The 17,268-nt window shown below is 46.9% G+C and overlaps 1 protein-coding gene across 1 annotated transcript in view; it reads left to right on the top strand.

Moving 5' to 3' along the window:
* APBA1 (amyloid beta precursor protein binding family A member 1) overlaps positions 1–17,268 on the top strand; it is a gene marked incomplete at its 5' end in the record, with an annotated part of 61,116 nt that overhangs the window by 42,058 nt on the left and 1,790 nt on the right. Inside the window, 6 exons of the mRNA XM_084238145.1 lie at positions 19–51; positions 1,051–1,137; positions 1,763–1,948; positions 5,793–5,972; positions 8,596–8,808; positions 15,580–15,699. Of these exons, the coding sequence (XP_084094271.1) occupies positions 19–51; positions 1,051–1,137; positions 1,763–1,948; positions 5,793–5,972; positions 8,596–8,808; positions 15,580–15,699 (819 nt within the window). The remainder of the gene's footprint in view (positions 1–18; positions 52–1,050; positions 1,138–1,762; positions 1,949–5,792; positions 5,973–8,595; positions 8,809–15,579; positions 15,700–17,268) is intronic.

Below are 17,268 nucleotides of genomic sequence, written 5' to 3'. Positions count from 1 at the left end.
TTGTTCCATGCTAAGCAGATGGCCCAGAAATTAGCCAAAAGCAGAAAGAAGGTGCAGTACAAACAACTTCATCAGCTTGGTGTTATGACTGTCTTTTCATTTATTTATGTTTTGCCTTTTTATTATTTCGTGTTTTTGTTTTCTGCATCCAGCAAGTTTTTGTTCAGATTTCTTTTTGAACCGCCCCCATAAGCCAACGTTTCTCAAAACTCAGTTGCCTAAAGTGGCTGTTTTCTGTTGCTCATTAGTCATTTCACTTCAGAGGAATGACAGGAACCAGATTGGAGATGCTAAATGAATCATACAGGAGTGTGAAAGTTCCCACCATGCAGGAGCATTGATGCGGCAGGGACTTGGGTCTGTTCGATTTGTGGATTGTCAGATTGCTGGATGCAAAAAAGAAAACTCGCTAATAACCACATGTGTGCAGAGTCAAGCCTTAAATCAGCCAAACTGATTTGCTTTTTTGGTTGTGGAGCTTCTGGGTGCTTAGGAGCTACCCACAGGATATTGAGGCATTGGGGCTCTTAATGGGGTGGCTTCAGGATTGGTTACTGCTTCTGTGTTGCTGGGGTGGTGTGTGAACACGGAGACCCTCTTACCAGAACTGCATCCAAATGACTTCATCTACCCGCTACAAACTTTGTTCCCTATCACTTGAGCGGGGACAGATTCTAAATGACTTCTTGAAAGTCCTGGATGAGTCTGTTGCCCCTATTTCTTCAATCTGTTGGGTTTTAAAAACACTTGTAGCAAGGGCTGTCCTCAATCCTTGTTCATAAAGTCGAATCTACTGCCGTGAGTTACTGCTTCTCTGGGGGAAGAAACACAGGGGACTCTGCATTTTTCCCTGTAAACTGGAGGTGCTGACTTTCATCCATGTGTCCATCCTCTGTGTGTTCCCTTCAGCTTTGGCAGTCTAATTCTGGAGTCTACACTGCTGTTCTGGTGACTGTGTCTCGAAGCCTCTGTGTGTAAGCTAACCTTGCTCCCATGTGCCCAAGTCCGAGTCATATATTAAGCTTTTCCTCCATGCATTTTTCTCCTCAGGCTCCTGAAGGCGAATCTCAGCCGATGACTGAGGTGGACCTCTTCATTTCTACCCAGAGAATCAAAGTATTGAATGCCGACACGCAGGTATTAGCTGGCCCCCATTTTTCCCAGGGTGAGGCCTAGCAGCATGGCAACCCAGAGACAGTGCCTGTGTCTGTAGACGGCTGTCCCTACACGCTCTAGCTTCTAACTTCTGTGCAAGCTAGAAGGTAGTGTCTGCAGTGCCTGCTGCTGGGGTTGAGTGTGGTATTGCGGGGTAGGGGAGAGTCTTTCTCAAAGGTCAAAGAAAAAAATAAGCCATGGATGATGTTTAGTAATTCTCATAAGTTTTTTTAATCAGACATTTATGGATTTGAACAGATTAACATTTTAAGGAATTTTGTTTCAAATACACACATACAAAATCTGTCCATTGTGTGTAGATTTTTAAATTTTTTTCAACTTTCCCACCCAAGATTCTACTTGGTTGTAAAACAATTGAAATTCCATTTTGCCTGCCACAGACCACTTCCTCCTCTGGGTTATTGTTGGCCAAAGAAATAGCCCCTAGGCCTGAGTGGGAGCAAGTTAAGTCTGCCAACAGGGGCTTATGTGTGACCCCTGGAGCCCCCTGCATATGGGTGGCACTGGCAGGGCTGTAGGTGACAGCCTCTCTCAGGGCTCATTAGCTGCTACACTGCACTCACCACCTCACCCTTCTGCCCTCCAGGAGACCATGATGGATCACCCTCTGAGGACCATTTCCTACATCGCAGACATTGGGAACATTGTAGTGCTGATGGCCCGCAGGCGAATGCCCCGCTCCAACTCCCAGGAGAATGTGGAAGCTTCCCACCCATCCCAGGATGGAAAAAGGCAGTACAAGATGATCTGCCATGTCTTCGAGTCCGAGGATGTAAGAGTGGCTTTCCCTGACCTCCTCCCAGAGCCCCGAGTGGCCAGTTCTCTCTCTCTCTCTCTCAGAACCTGAATCAGTCTGAAGCAAATACTGATTGAGCACCTGTTATGTGGCAGGCACTATTCTAGGGCTAAGGGTTATAGGGCAGGATAAAACAAAATACTCATCATGAGTATTGTAGGGAGCCAAAAAAAATAGACAGGTATGTTTAATATGAAACAGGTCGTGGGGAACTCAATAAGGAAAAATAAAATTAGGTCAGGGGGTAGAGGGATGGGGGCTAATTCAGGTAGTTGGAGCAGCAGAGTTCTCTCTGAGGAGGTAACATTTCAGTAGAGACCTCAATAAGGTAGAATGAGGAAAAGAGCAAGCGCAAAGGCTCTGAGGCAGGAGCCTACTGATTTGAGGAAGGCCACAGGGGCAAGCTGCCCAGGAATTTAGAATAAGAGAAGAGTGGGATTAGATGCACAGGGACCGTAACAAGTCTCACCTAGACATTCAGGCTTTTGGAGAGAACAGTTTTGGTTGTATGGGACACCTTGTGGACTGCAGGAAACTTAGCTTCCTGTTCCTACCCATGGCAGGAGACCTCCCACTCAGCACCAGTCTTTCTGAAAATGAGCTGCTCCTCCTGCCATGAAGCCAGAGATTCCTGATCCACATTTCCCCAGGAGATGAAGTCAGTAGAGAAAAACAGTTTACAGCAGAAGTTGGACCACTTTCTCCTTTAGGCCTTCTTCCCCAGCTGTCCCTGGCACTGCTCCCAAGGCCATCAGCTTCAAGAGCTCTTTACACTGAGTACCTGCTCTCGTTAGACTTTGGCAGGCCTTGTAAGCCCCTTCCACACCAGGACCACAGTCCCACAAAGGTTTTGAACCAGAGTCCCTGATGAGGGCCATGCCAGTGCCAATGACTGCTAATTTCCCTCCTGCCACAGAGGAATAAGCTCTGTCTCATACTGAGCAGAGAGCCCTTGTCTATTTAAAGAAAATTGCCTGTTATAGCCTTAGCTCCTTAACAGAGGTGATTTTTATCCACAAGAGTGTTCAGCTACTTTCTTTAGGGAATCAGAGCTGTGCTGGCAGCGCCAGAGACCTTCCCTTTTTGCACTGACCTTTATTAGTCTTATCTCAGAAGCAGCTCCAGGGACAAGGTCACTGAGCAAGCCTCTTGTGGCCATTCTCCCTACTATTCCTTTAAAACTGGAGTCTAACTTGAAAAGTTTTAGAAAGTTCTGAAAGTTAAAATTTAAAATCTTCAGACTCATGTGGCCTGCAGGCCAGTGAAAAGATGGAGCTGGTTGTGCTCACCAGGCATGAGGATGCCTGTATGTCCCTCTGCAGCTCTACCGGCCTTGGTGCTCCTACAGAGGGGGTTTCTCTTCCTTGGGGTTCCTTTGGGTCTGTCAGAGAGGATGCTGAGAGAATGGGGTGGGTGAAGTGGACAGGATAAGATGGACTTGGGAATATTACCCTTTGCTCCTGAAGCCCCAGAGCTGGGGGAGCTGGGAGAGCTGGTGGCGCTTGTTTGCACCACCCACATACAAGTTGTGTGGTCTCTATGCTTCAGTAAATGGTAGTGCCCCCTCGCTGGGCTCTGTGTGACTGTAGATGTGTAAATGCCAGCAGGCTGAACCTCGCCAGGTACACACATTGACGTGTGTCGGGAGGTTTGGGTTATCTTCCTGGGCAGGTACTGTTCAGTCTGTCCACAGATGCTCTGATTCCTCACTTCCTTTGAGTGTGACAGCAGGATGCAGGGTGCAGGTCCTGGATGTGACTTGTGGCACATGAAGTTACCTGATTATTAGTGAGAAAGTTGAACCTACCTTTTCCCACACCAACCACACAGAAGTACTATCTCTGTGATTAGCAGCTTTTTCGCAAAAATCAGGGAAGGTAGGAAAAAGAGAATTGAAGTTAGAATTGTGTATTTTACACATTGTTTTAGAGCTTTCTTGTGCTGGTTTTCTACCCCCTAGACTTGCACTGAAAGGCAGTCTGTGTGGTGGGGGAGGGGAGCTCTGGACTCACCCTGTCCTGACCCCTGGGAGTGGGTAGCTTGACCTCCATTTCGTGATGTGTCCAGGAGGTACAGTAAAACAGATCCACAATTCAGAAGTGTAGAGCTCTGAGAAAAGATTTTTGTTGTCAATTGGGTGATAAACCTGTCCTGAGTGGTCATGAGGCAATTGATGGGATTTGTCCAACTTTCCATGAAAGTTATACTTTTACTGCAGAAATATTACTGTGTTCATTTGTAGAGCACTGTCCCAGGCCCTAAATGGATTATTATACAAATGATATATGCACCCTGCTACCTTTCTAAAATATGAAATTTTCAGACAGCCTCAAGAGCTTTAGGGTGAAGGCTTGTGCACAAGTCATAGACTTGATGTGGTCCTGGTATAGTATTTAATGCAACACAGGTGCATAACAAGTGTTCAGTGGCTGCTGGCTATCCCAGGGCAGACTGGATCAATTAATGAGCAGAAATGTTTTCTTTTTAAAAAAAATATTTTATATAATTCTTACATCATTTTTTCATTTTTGCACAATGTATGCATTTTCATTTTGGTTATATTCCCCATACAATTGCACCCCTCCCCTTATTTTGACCCTAATCCTTCCTCTCCCCACCCCCCCCAATAGTGTGTCTCTGGTTTATAGTTGCTTATTGATTTTGATTTTTACTTTGTATTAATTAGTCTTTTTCCTGGTCCCTTATTTAGGTTTTCTAAATTCCTGCTATCAGTGAGACCATCCGGTATTTTTCTTTTTCTTTATGAGCAGAAAGGTTTTCTAAGCTCAGAGTAGGAGAAAGAACAATGGAAGAGTTCTATGAGCTGTGTGACCTTGAGCAGGTTCCTTTGTGTCTCTGGACTTCATTCTCTTCACCTGGAAAATGCAGGGTTGGACTAGGTTAGGGCTCTCAACTTTGTTGGACCCAGTATTCCCTTTTTACATGTACTTTTTGATGTCCCATTATTTTCCTGAAGTTCATAAATGACATAACCCCCCCTTCAAATTTTTTTCACAAAATAATGGTATTGCCATACATGTGACACAAAAGAGAAAGAAAAGCAAGCTAAAATAAAATTGCACTTACTATAATATGTAAATGCTTGGGCCAACCCTCTGGAAGAAATAAGGAAGTCATCAGATGCTTACGCCTCCTTGATTGGTAAGTGTGGATACAAGAACACCATATTTGGTTAAATATTCCAAATACTTTTTTGAGGGTTAAGAAGAAAATAGGTAGATACAGACACGCACACACACAGACAGCAGACATGTAGGCGGTAGTGCTGTGATTTATTGACAGCCCAGGTACCATGAACAGCAGTGATGCTGGCATTTTCCAAAGGGCTGGAAACTTCCTTCTGGTAAAGTGCTGGACCCAACCACATATCAGCTTCTCTCCGTTTACATGGCAGTAGTAGTCTTGGAAGTTCAATGCCTATTAGAGCTGTGAAATTGACTGGTGTTTTCGTATAAATTAGAACTGAGTCTTGGACTCATAACTAGACATGCACATCCAGGAACGTGAACCTGCAATAGGATATTGGGAAATTGTGCAGGGGGCAGATGGGCTCACCATGGGGTAGGACTGGCCTTTGCATGGCAGTGAGCCCTGCACCTCTGCTTCCCCAACTGGAAGGAGCTCCCTTAAGCTCTTCATCATAACAAAAATGTCCCCAGTGATTCTAAAAATGACCTCTGGCTGGCATTAGTGCGTGTGTAGACCCACTGGCCTGACCCTCCAGCTCTGTGGTCCTGGTAGGCCCCCAGGCCACCCAGAAGCAGCACTTCCTGGCTGACCTGTCCTGTCTGCTCTGCAGGCACAGCTGATTGCACAGTCCATCGGGCAGGCCTTCAGTGTGGCGTACCAGGAGTTCCTCAGGGCCAATGGGATCAACCCCGAAGATCTCAGCCAGAAGGAATATAGTGACCTGCTCAACACCCAGGACATGTATAACGATGACTTGATCCACTTCTCCAAATCAGAAAACTGCAAAGATGTAAGTACAGCAGGTTCTTGAATAACGTTGTTTCATGAAAACATTAGTAAGAAAATTATCTCCCCACGGGGCCCACTGCCAAGGTGGAGTTTGCACATCCTTTCCACGCCTTGTGGATTTCTGAGTACTACAGTTCCCCCCCACACCCCAGAGACATGCACCTTGGCTTCACTGGCCTGTCTCAGCTGTCGCAGTCCCAGCAAGTTTGGCTGCCTGTGATGGAAGGGCGTCCGGCCAGGACTGGTTCCCAACTCGCACCCTAAGCTACTGGTGCCACCTGGAATAAGCAGGGTGGAAAACAGATGAAGCAAACGATCATTTAATATTGGAAGTATTTGGGTCTTTACTTAGAAATTTGGTTTTGATTTTGTAACCAAAATTATGCCTTCAGAACTTTTGTTGATATCCTGTGATAAAATTGGTTTCATTATATGTCATTTCACTTAAAGTCACAGTTTCCAAGAAACTGTCAGGGATGTTAAGTGAGGACTCCCTGTATTTTCTGAAGCTGCTCCCTGAGCCGGGCCAGCAGACAGGAGCCTGGGGTACATGGGGAGACAGTCTGATGTGGAAGTAAAGGCAAAACCAGAGGTGAAGAGTATGGTAGGATGTTGCTGGGGTCTCGGGCCCATCTCTGGCCCCCCTCAAATGAGGCCTGTTATTACAAACCACTGAGGAGAGCCATCACCCGGGAGACACAGTGTCCTCGGCTCCCAGCAGTCCAAGTTTGGGTGGGGTCCAGAAGCAGGCAGGGCCTTTATGAAGCCCACAGTCTAGGAAAGGTCAGTGGAAAGTTAAATGATGGTGCTGGGTAAAGCACTGACCAGAGAGACTGTGCTTGGCAGAATGAACATGGCTCAGGTGTCAGACAGCATGGCCTGTGCCCCTCCAGGGACTCCCCATTTGCTCAGAGCGAGCTCTGTAGGAGTGTCTGGAGGAAAACAGGACCACCAGAGCTGGGCTAGAAAGTGCAAGGGTGTGCAGGGGGCTGTACCAAAGGAACAGCTTGATGTTAGAAGCTCAGGAACTGTGCAAAGGGCCTGCTGGAGGCAGCGTGCCTGGAGTGGGAGGGACAGGGGAGCCCTGGATGTTAGCCCAGAGCTCAGGTCAGACCCAGAGGGTTTGAAAGCACAGCTTGGACTTCATCTAATAGGTAAAAGAGCCTCTCTGAGAAAGGGACCTTGTCTGCTAAGGTGAGTCAAGATAGAGGGTTCCTTAGGGGCAGAGCCTGAGGTGTGGGGATTCTCATGTAGGGAACTTAGGGACCATGCCCTCAGGAAAGAGCAAGGGTGGTGGGGCTGGTGAAGAATGTGACCTTGCCGGAGATGAGCTTTTCTGATCCCAAGGGAAGCTCCAGGTCACATCACAGGACAGACTTGTCTCACTTTGGGCCAAGAGAGCTGGCAGGCCTGTGTACTCTGTGCTGGTCACTGACACTGAGGTTGGACAGGGGAAGTGACCGTGCTGGGGATGCCATGACTAAGAACCGCAGGCCCTGGGCTTCAACTACAGCAACTTACCGGCTTAGAGTCGTAGAGACTGTATGTCTGACATGAAGGTGGGGGCTGGGCAGGAAGGCGGTGTTCTAGGCCTCTCTTCTGGGCTTGTACTTGGTCTTGTGCCCCCCACTGTGCATGTCCCTGGGTTCACGTTCCCCTCACTTAAATACACCAGGCATAGTGGGTTAGGGCTCACCCTAGTGACCTCATTTTGATTGCCTCTGTAAAAACCATCTATTCAACTAAGAGGTAAAAGGGGTTTGGACTCCAACATGAGTTGGAGTTCCCCCCAGACATTTGGGGGGAGGGTGGGGAAAGGGACACAATTCAACCCATAATGTGGTGTCTCCCATTTAGCTAAGGACAGTTTTCCAAGGAAGGGACCAGCTGTGAGCTTCAGTAGCGGGGAGAAGGTGACACATGCTGGTGGAGTGGGCAGGTCCCAGCAGCTGCCACTGCACTATGCTTGAGCACATGTGTATTTATGAACATGAAATGAATACACCCTGTCAAAAGTTTCCAAGAAGAGTCTTACCCTTTTATGGTGTCTCTGCAAACATAATCAGACTGCAGGTCTCCACAACTAACTCCCACCTTCTCTGCCCTGCCAGCAAAGGCCACAAAAAATTATACATATTTAGAACATGTCCTTCCAACCATTTATTATAAGTTTAGCTTTTTTTTTCTTTCACTTCAACTTTCTTCTTGCACAGAAATGTTTCTGTAATGTATATTTACATTCAACTCAAGAATGTAATGTTAGAGAGAATTTGTGAAGCATAATGGTATGAGACTATGCACCGAATCCAGAAGCAAGTCTTGGAATCCATAACATGCCACCAAAACCCTCACCAACAAACCCCCTCCCCTCCTACATACAACCGGGGGACCATGGAAAAGATAAAATCCCTGGGCCCCTTGTGGTTGTAGTACCTAGGCAAGGTGGCTTATGTGAAACAATCACAAGAGTATGGGCCTGTGTTACAAACTCCAAATGCTTTGGAGTAAGAAGACAGGGTTCATCGGGGCTGGTGTCATCAGCAATATGTCTTATCAAGACAGGAATGGGTATTGCGACCATGGATAGTTGGAGATTCAGGCTTTCTAAATGTTTCTCCTTTCAGGTCTTCATAGAGAAGCAGAAGGGAGAAATCCTTGGTGTGGTGATTGTGGAGTCTGGCTGGGGCTCCATCTTGCCAACTGTAATCATAGCCAACATGATGCATGGAGGGCCTGCAGAGAAATCGGGGAAGCTGAATATCGGGGACCAGATCATGTCCATCAATGGCACCAGCCTAGTGGGTCTGCCTCTGTCCACCTGCCAGAGCATTATTAAGGTACCTGGGATGGGAAAAATCAACTTCTTTTGTAAATCTGAATTGACATGATGGATAACTTCATGAAGTTATCTGATGTTTATGAACATATTGTAAGTGTCAGGTTCTGAGGAGGTAACAATACAAAAGGGATGAGCTTGCAATCAGGTTATTTTTCATCAAATTACTATTTATATATCCCTCCCTGAAATAATTTTTAGGTCAGGGATGGTATATTTCACTCATGTGACACCACTCCATGTTGTACCAGTCCCAGGCATTACTAATCTATTGCAGCATTCCCTCCCACTATGCCCAGTTTGTCTCAGCAGAACTTTCCTCACCTCAGTACTCCAGTCACTTGTCAGCTGGATGAGATGATTTGCTGTCTTGGTTCTAAATCCTGGAAATGCTTCAAATTTGAGAGCACTTTTCCTTTACAGCTGTGACCCAGAGTTTATCTTCTCCCAGAGCCTGTGCAATGTGATCCACACGTGTCAGCGCCATAAGGAAGAGGAAACTCTGGTGTAGGCTGTGTAATCCTTCTCACATCTGAACATAATTACTTGCTCAACCTAAACTGATGCTGTCGTAGAAGGCTAAGGGAGCTAATTTAAGGGAAATTAAATGTGAATATTTGAGGGGAAGAAATTTGATTCTATTCTTAGAAATGAAGCATCCATGTGCAATGTCTTGAGCACAGTGGAATATGCAGATTGCATGGCCTGTAGGAACAGACTATTCTTCTCCATTACAGTGTCGGTGGGCCTTGCTAGCTCTGTCCAAAGCTCTGCTGTCATCACAGGAAGACTAGGATCCTATGGCTTCCTTTGGTCCCTCCAGGTTTCCTGAAAGACTGTTAGTCAGAACATAGCTCCGTGTATGTGTGAATGCATGCGTGTAGCCAAAGAAGAGCAGAAGGAGAAAAATTGAGAACAAATGCATGTAATAGTTATTCTAGGAAAAGAAGATTACAAAAACTAACATCCTTGACTAAAGGGATGAGAACTGGAAGGTCAAGGTGTGTGCATAGGACACAGAGATGGGTGTCTCATTTACAATTAAATGAATGATTCTAATTCCTCATAAGATTATCCCATCCAGAAAGAAAATCTTTTTTGACCTCATTTTTTTTTTTTTTTGGTTACACCTTACACTTAAAGTAATTCTACCTCTTGTTTAATTTGCATTACAGATAGGATTAAAGAATCTATTGTGAACATGCATATTCATTCAGCCATATTTAAGTGGGTCTTTGTTAGGCTGAGCTGAACTGCACAGGAAGCCAGAATGACAGTATCCATGTGAAGGATAATTTATAAGTGAAAGTAGTCCCTGGGCCCTAACAGCAACATACAGGTGAAATGCTATGAGCATCTAGAATTTGCCCCTATTGTTAAGGTGAGCCTTGAAAGAGGACTAAGATGTTGATGGATAGCAAAAAGGAAAGTGGTCTTTGGAAGCTTCTACTTGAATGGCTGTGAGGCAGGACAGGCAGTTCTGAGCCTGGCCTGGGAAAGCTGATTTGTTAGGGGACAACGGAGGAGGCCAAGGGTGGGGAAAAGAACAGTGGCTTTGGCTTCTCCCTATACATGCCAAAATTCATGCCGCCCTTTCTCACCAGCCAGTTAGTGTTTCAATACCTGTAAATGTGTGAGAACCACAGACAAGCCATGGAAATGGGACATTACATACAATCTGCACTTCAATAAACTTGGTCTTGGCAAGAAGTAAATGAAAGGGCTGATAGCTGGCAGTGATTGGGTGACATGTGAGTGCTTACTGACAACCCTCACAGCAGCCTTGTGTGGGGTAAGTACTTTAGTCATGCCCTTTGTACAATGCAGGAAACTGAGGCACAGAAAGATGATATAATCATTCAAGGTCACTAGGCCACCCTGATTTGGTTACCGCAGGGTGAACAGTCAGGTCTGATGCTAGATCCCTGAGGCCAGACCCCGGGGCAGTGGTTCTCAACGGGAGGATCTTGCCTCCCCCGGCACAAGGGGACATTGGGCAGTGCCTGGAGCCAGTGTGGTTTGCCCCAGCTAGGGAGAAGGAGAAGCCGCTGGCACCCAGGAGGTAGAGGCCAGGGGTGCTGCTAAACATCCACAGTACACAGGACAGCCCAGAGCAGGCTGCCAAGGAGTGGAAGAGTTCAGATGTGAGAGAGAAACTGGGAAAGGGGTTGAAGGGAAGGTCGTGAGGGAAGGATCCTGGGTGATTTGGGTCTAGAAAGTTTGAGGAGGAGGAGTGAGAAGAGATAAACTGGCGAGGTGGGACTGTGACCCGGGAGCCCCGGGAGCCCCGAGGCTGCCTATCAGTGCCCATTATGTATGCACCTGCCATGTAGCCCCCTCCCCGCCTTCTTTGCCTCTGCACAGAGGAGGCAGATGAGAGCACAGAGGCTGACTTCCCTGATAACCTTTTGGGGACTCATCTGCCCATGGGTCACACAAGGTGGGAACAAAGCTTGCTGGGTCTAATCTGAGCAATTTCTTAAGGGGAGAAGGTTTGTTTGCAAGAGTGATGGACTTTTGCTGTCTATTAATGGAACCTCTGGAATCAGAAAATTAAAAGGCCGTATGGTGATGAGAGAGATAACTGATAGAGAGAAAGAAAAGCAAGGGCTTTGTGGCTGCACTCAGCAAAGAAGTGCTTTTGGGGGCAGGCCCCAATTAGCTGCACTTCCTCAATGCCACAGATGAGCTGCTTTGTGGAATGGAAATATGAGGTGGGCCAGGTCATGGCTGGGAGAATTTTAGCACAATTTCAGCTAGACAGGCCAGTGCCAAATGAAGGCACCAGTGGGTATTAATGTTTCTAAATTCTCTGCATTACACAATCCCTTTAGCCTGCACCTGAGCAGAGACTCACACAACCCACCCCCCACCTCCCTGGCTGCTGCTGAGGAATATTCTAGGCTTCTTCAAGGCTTCCTGAGACTATTGCTCATTTCCCTGTTGTGTCAGTGCTCTTTGCAATGCATTTAACAAGCCACTCTCATCCTGACAAATCGATGTTTTGCAAACTTTGATTTGACTTACCCAGGATAAGATGCAGGTTCTGATTCAGCAGGTCTAGGGTGGGATTCTGAGTTTTCAACAAACTCCAGATGATGATATTGCCAGCCTTGGAGTCCCATTTTGAGGAACAAGAATCTGAAGTAGTGTATTCTGCGTCCTACCACTTTAACGTATGTTGACATTTTCTCCCTCTAGAGGAAATAGATTAGTTCTAGAATAGAGTTATCGATATTGAATTATTTTCACTGCTCTCCTCCTGCCCAGCTCTCATTGTTCCTGTCATAATTCCTAAAGGGTAATTATGGGTAGGCAAAACATGTTAGCCATCTGTCTGTTTGTGCCATTGCCTCCCTGGTCCTGCCCTCCTGGTTTTTTATTTTTTTAACTAGATCACAGCTTCCCCCTCCTTCCAACCATGGTTTAGCTTTCCTGTTGCTATAGAGACCATTCTGGCTTCTCTCTGGTCCCCTCCCCTCTACCCTACCCTTCCCCTCCCACTGTATTTTTTAATTTACTGCACCATTCCACCGTTGTCATGGGGATGGAATGACCATTTATTTAATTGGCACCTCCAATAAAATGGCAGCACAGAAATCCAACTTAATGCAACCAACTTAAGGCATTGATTGGGAATAGCTGAGCAGATGCAGGTCTGGTTATTTCAAATTGCCACCCCTCTAAGCCTCATCTGGCAGCATATTTCCCCAATCTAGAAATTCTTTCACTGAGGGAAGAATCCGGCATCTCAAATTCACACAAAAGGGAAAAACCTGCCAGAGCAATGTGAACTCTTTAGGTGACATTGAGAAAACAGTCGCCTTCTTTTCAGTCTGCTCTATAAGGTTTTTCTCACAAACACACCTAAACAATCCCAGTGGTTAATAGGTATAAATGTTTACCGCAGGTGGCTTTGTCTGAAGGGTGGTTTCTCCTTATTCTCCTCATTCTTCACTCATTTCCCACCATCTCCTGCTCTTATGACTGCAGACAGAGGGAAGGAAAGGACCCACAATTCTCTGACTGCCCTGCCTGTGGCCTCACTGCCCTCTACCGAGTACTGGAGGCCAAGCCAGGACCTAACACATTTCTTGGCACACAGCAAGTGACCGGTAATTATTAAGTGAATAAGAAAAGGGAGATACTGACAGGAGAGATGCATGAATGATGTCTGAGCAACCCTCCTGCAAAGAAGTCTGCATTATAATTTTAGAAATAGGCGTTTCTAAGAATGATGGTTGAGATGTATTGTTGTTGACAAACACATTTAGAAAGTGGGCAGAAAAGCGTGCAAAGGGAAATCAGAGATTGGGAGTGGAGGAGACTTTTGTGAGGGTCACCATTTGTTTGGTGATAAGATGGCGGTAGAAGGAGGGTGGGGCAGAGTGTCTAAGACCCCACAACCTGTAATGGCAGAAACAACTTGTGTCTAGGGTCTTCTGACACAAGTGTCCTTTCCACCAAACCCTGTGAGTCCTGCCATTAGGAGAAAAAGCCAGAGCGTACCCCTGTCAGTGGACGATGGACCTGCTGTTTTGGGGAAGGTCTGTATCTTCCTCAGACTTCTTTTTATCCGGAGAGAATGGCCCTTGGCTCATTTCATTGCTCCACTTTGAAAACATTTCTTGAACCAGAAGAATGTCCCAGAATATTCCAGAAACCACGAGATACGCTGGTAACGCTGCCTGGGTGTCCCCACCATTGGGAGGCTCAAATCCTGCAGGAAACAGCAAATGAGAACACTGAGGAATCCAGCCAAGGAGCTGACGGTGGGAAATTGAGCCCCATCAGTATCTGCACATTGAGAGCACAAACTGGACTCCACCCAAGGAAGTGGGGACAATAGCGGTCAGGGGCCCCGAAAAACTCACCAGGTGTAAAAAACACAGCGCCATGCGAGGTCTGGCTGAAGGATGTGGGGGCAGGAATTTGCCCTTGTCAAATTGCCCAGGTCTTCCTGGGGAATGACAGACGCTCTCCTGTTGTCTGTCTGAGGGAACATGGTGTAGGAAAAAATGCTGTGAGTCTGAATACAGACAGACCTGGGACTGAATCTGGCTGTGGGTAAACGGGGCTGAGACTCAGTTTCCTGTCTAGGAAATGGGCACAATTATAGCTGCCATTTTGTCAAGGAGGCCATGCTGTGACTTTCTGCCTAGAAGGAGTCCATGTGCAGTGATAGATGGTTTGATCGGTTTCATCATCGAGATGGGTTTTGATGGGTGGTGATCTCGGGTGCACATAATACAGACATAGAGGTGGCTGATCGGGCCATCACCCTACCCCAACACACCCAGCCTCTACCGTCAGGAACAAACTGGCTACAGGGATGACACTTGATGTGTTTGGACCTGATTTGGAGAAATTAAGTCACCTGCATGCAGGTGAGTTCACGATTCTGTAGTGCTGATCTACACCCGTGTTCTCACAATTGATTATGTAGCACAATCAATGAGACTTCTTAACACAGATTATCAGGTCCCACCCTGGAGTTTCTGATTGGGTAGATCTAGGGTGGACCCCAGCTGCTGCATTTCTAACAAGTGTCCAGCTGAAGCAGCTGAGAACCATTGGTCTATACCTGTTGGCCAAGCATAACAGCCAGCTGACCAGAGGCACTGAAAAAACCTTTCCCAAAATACTTGGAGCATAGAGCATTATCTTTGTTACTTAGAAACAAAAGCCATGTGGGCAGCTACTGTACTCAGAGCAGCAAGTCATACTATTGACACAAATTCTCTGGGGCTGAAGTCATTTACACCAATGTTACCTGTGCTTGGCCAGGTACTCTTGAGGAAGGCAGAGACCTGAGCAGGGGACCCATGGTCCCAGTCTCGACCTCACTGCCCCTTCAAGAAGGCAGGTGTCATGTCCATTTCTGTGTCCCCATCTAAAAATGTGAACACAAGTCCAGACCTCACACAGTGAGAAAGTATTTTCTATACTGGCTACTGGGTGATGGTTGGTAGAGGGGACCATGAAATTTGCAGATTTCTGTTTATAGAATAAGAATTACCTTTCAGGCGGAAATGGAGTTGACATTTTCTCAGGCCTCCATTTCCACTTTGTGCCTTGAGTACACACACTGGGCTCATCTGTGACTTGATCGGGTGCAGGCTCTGGAAGATAATTAGACCAGAGCCCACCTTTCTTTCACACTGCCCCTCCTCTGGTAACTTCTCTGTCTGGGAAGAGAGGTTGCCTACCACCCACAGCACCATCTCTTAGCAACAGCTTCACTTCTGACCCTGTGAAGGTCTGGTTGACCTTCAGCAGCTTCCCAATCAGCTGGCCTCATTCCCCGGGGGTGCTAGACCCTACCCCAGCCTTGCCTCTCAGAGCAGAGCCAGGGCAGCAGGACCCCCAGCCAAAAACTAGTTTGTGGTATAGATACAGGATCTTTCTCTGGGTGCCATGACATGAAACGGGGTGGGCAGCACCTGCTTGAGGCTGTTTGGTCTGGAGCAGCCAGAAGCCGCAAGCAGGAGCTGGTGAGGCAGGCAGTCTGAGGGAGACCTGGGGGATGGGGCTTGTTTTAGGCTGCAGTACTTTTGTTCCTTAGGTGGAAGCTCAAGTCAGTGGTAGGACCTTAGGAGCAAAAGTTTCCTACCATCCTAGTGAGAGAAAGTACCTTTGTGACGATTTTCTAAGGCTGCCCTGGCCGGGGCACTGTCGGCCAGTGGGGCTTCCTTTGCCTTGGCTCCGCCGCCCTTACAGGTTCTGTCTGCCTCAGTGTTGCCCTCTCCCCTGTGCTTTATTCACACTTCAGGGCTTGAAGAACCAGTCCCGGGTAAAGTTGAACATCGTGAGGTGTCCTCCAGTCACTACAGTGTTGATCAGGAGACCAGACCTTCGCTACCAGCTCGGTTTCAGTGTCCAGAATGGAATCGTAAGTCCAACTCCACGCCCCCTTTTCAAAGTCTGAAATATAAAAATGTAGCCATGTTTGTTGTTTTTTACTTTTTCTAAGCCAGTCAGTTCCCTGAGAATCTAGCAAGGAAGGGATGACTGGGCCAAGGCAGGCTCACCTTCCTCCATAGGCAGAGAATCCTGTGCCCTCCCCTGAGCCATGGTGTCAGGGCCCAGCATCTCTGTGGGACCTGCCTGGAGGCTTCCAGCTGCCAACTGGAGGCGATGGGGCTGTACCAACCAAAGGTATCCATTCCCCTCTTCCAATCCCCTCTGGCCCAGGCTTGCTGTTCTTTACCCTGCACAGGAGGGCCCCTACAATCCTGCTGCAGCTCCCCAAGACTGGAGTATGGCACCTGGGGCTGGGCTCGAGGTCTTCACACCTCCCCTGTGATCAGTTATGGTGCCAGCCCAGATTGAGAAACTAGCCCTGGCTGTTGTGCAGGAATGAGTGAGCTTTGCCTTTATTTTTTTAATTGAGGAAACACTGGTTTACAGCACTACATCCAGGATTCAAAGGAATAAGCTCACATCTCTTCAGGTGTATCTTACCTCACCCACCATCAAGGCAGCCCTAGTCCTCTAGTCCACTGGCCTTGCCTTTTTAAACTGAATTAGCACTTTAGAGATAAAGAACATTTTTATCACTTGGATGTTTAGCCTTGAAATAATGCTGCTCAACAGTAAATGTATCATTTAAACCATTTTGTTAAGTGGACAATTTGTAGCATTAAGTACATTCACAACGTGATATGACAGTCAGCCCTAATTTCTAGAACTTTTTCTTCATTCTTAGTAAGAACAGTGTGATCTGCAGATCACAGATACATAAGCCAAGGAGAGGTGGACACCCCAAGTGTGGCCAGCTGGAGGGGAGGCCCCCCTTCTGCCTTCCTCACCCAGCAGCCCTATTCAAACTCACTTCTCACCAGAAAGGACAACGTGGCTGGCTTTTGTTCCATCCCAAGCACGTACCTTGATGGGGAGAGGCTGCAGGTTTCCTTTTTGTACTGGTTTGCCTTCTTCTGGATTCACAGGAATTCTGGGCTTTGGTGGAAAATCTATTCTGTCTGAATTTTCTTGATTTTCCAAGATTTGGGGTGATATGTCCTGCCTCTCTGCATTCATCTTTCCATATCAAAGAACCCTACTCCCCCCTTAACTTTCAATTGAGAGTTATTGGTCATTAAAATGATATTCCAAGTATGGTGTAAGGTTCAGAAGTACTTGGCATGCCAAAGTTGAAATATCTTAGCCCACCTCATCTGTCCCTCCCACTCTACTGCCTCATTTCCTCCCAGAAGACCCAGAGTTACTCTTTATAGTTTTGGTCTAAAGTCAAGTTTTTATCTGTTTATACTTTTTGTTTTAATATTCACATTTGAATATTAAAAGTTGTTTATTAACAAAGGGTTGTTGTATAACAGGTGCAGGACCATGGGGGCCCCCAGTTTTATCTAGTGTAGGAAGCACCTCAGGAACATTTTACCCCCAGAGGAGGCCCCACACTCACAGGAAGCCTGTCACTGGGCATCACCGTCTCGTCTTC

The sequence above is a fragment of the Talpa europaea genome, assembly GCF_964194135.1.
Source record: "Talpa europaea genome assembly, chromosome: 7".
In the NCBI taxonomy this organism is placed as follows: Eukaryota; Metazoa; Chordata; class Mammalia; order Eulipotyphla; family Talpidae; genus Talpa; species Talpa europaea.
This window is presented reverse-complemented; position numbering and strand designations above follow the sequence as displayed.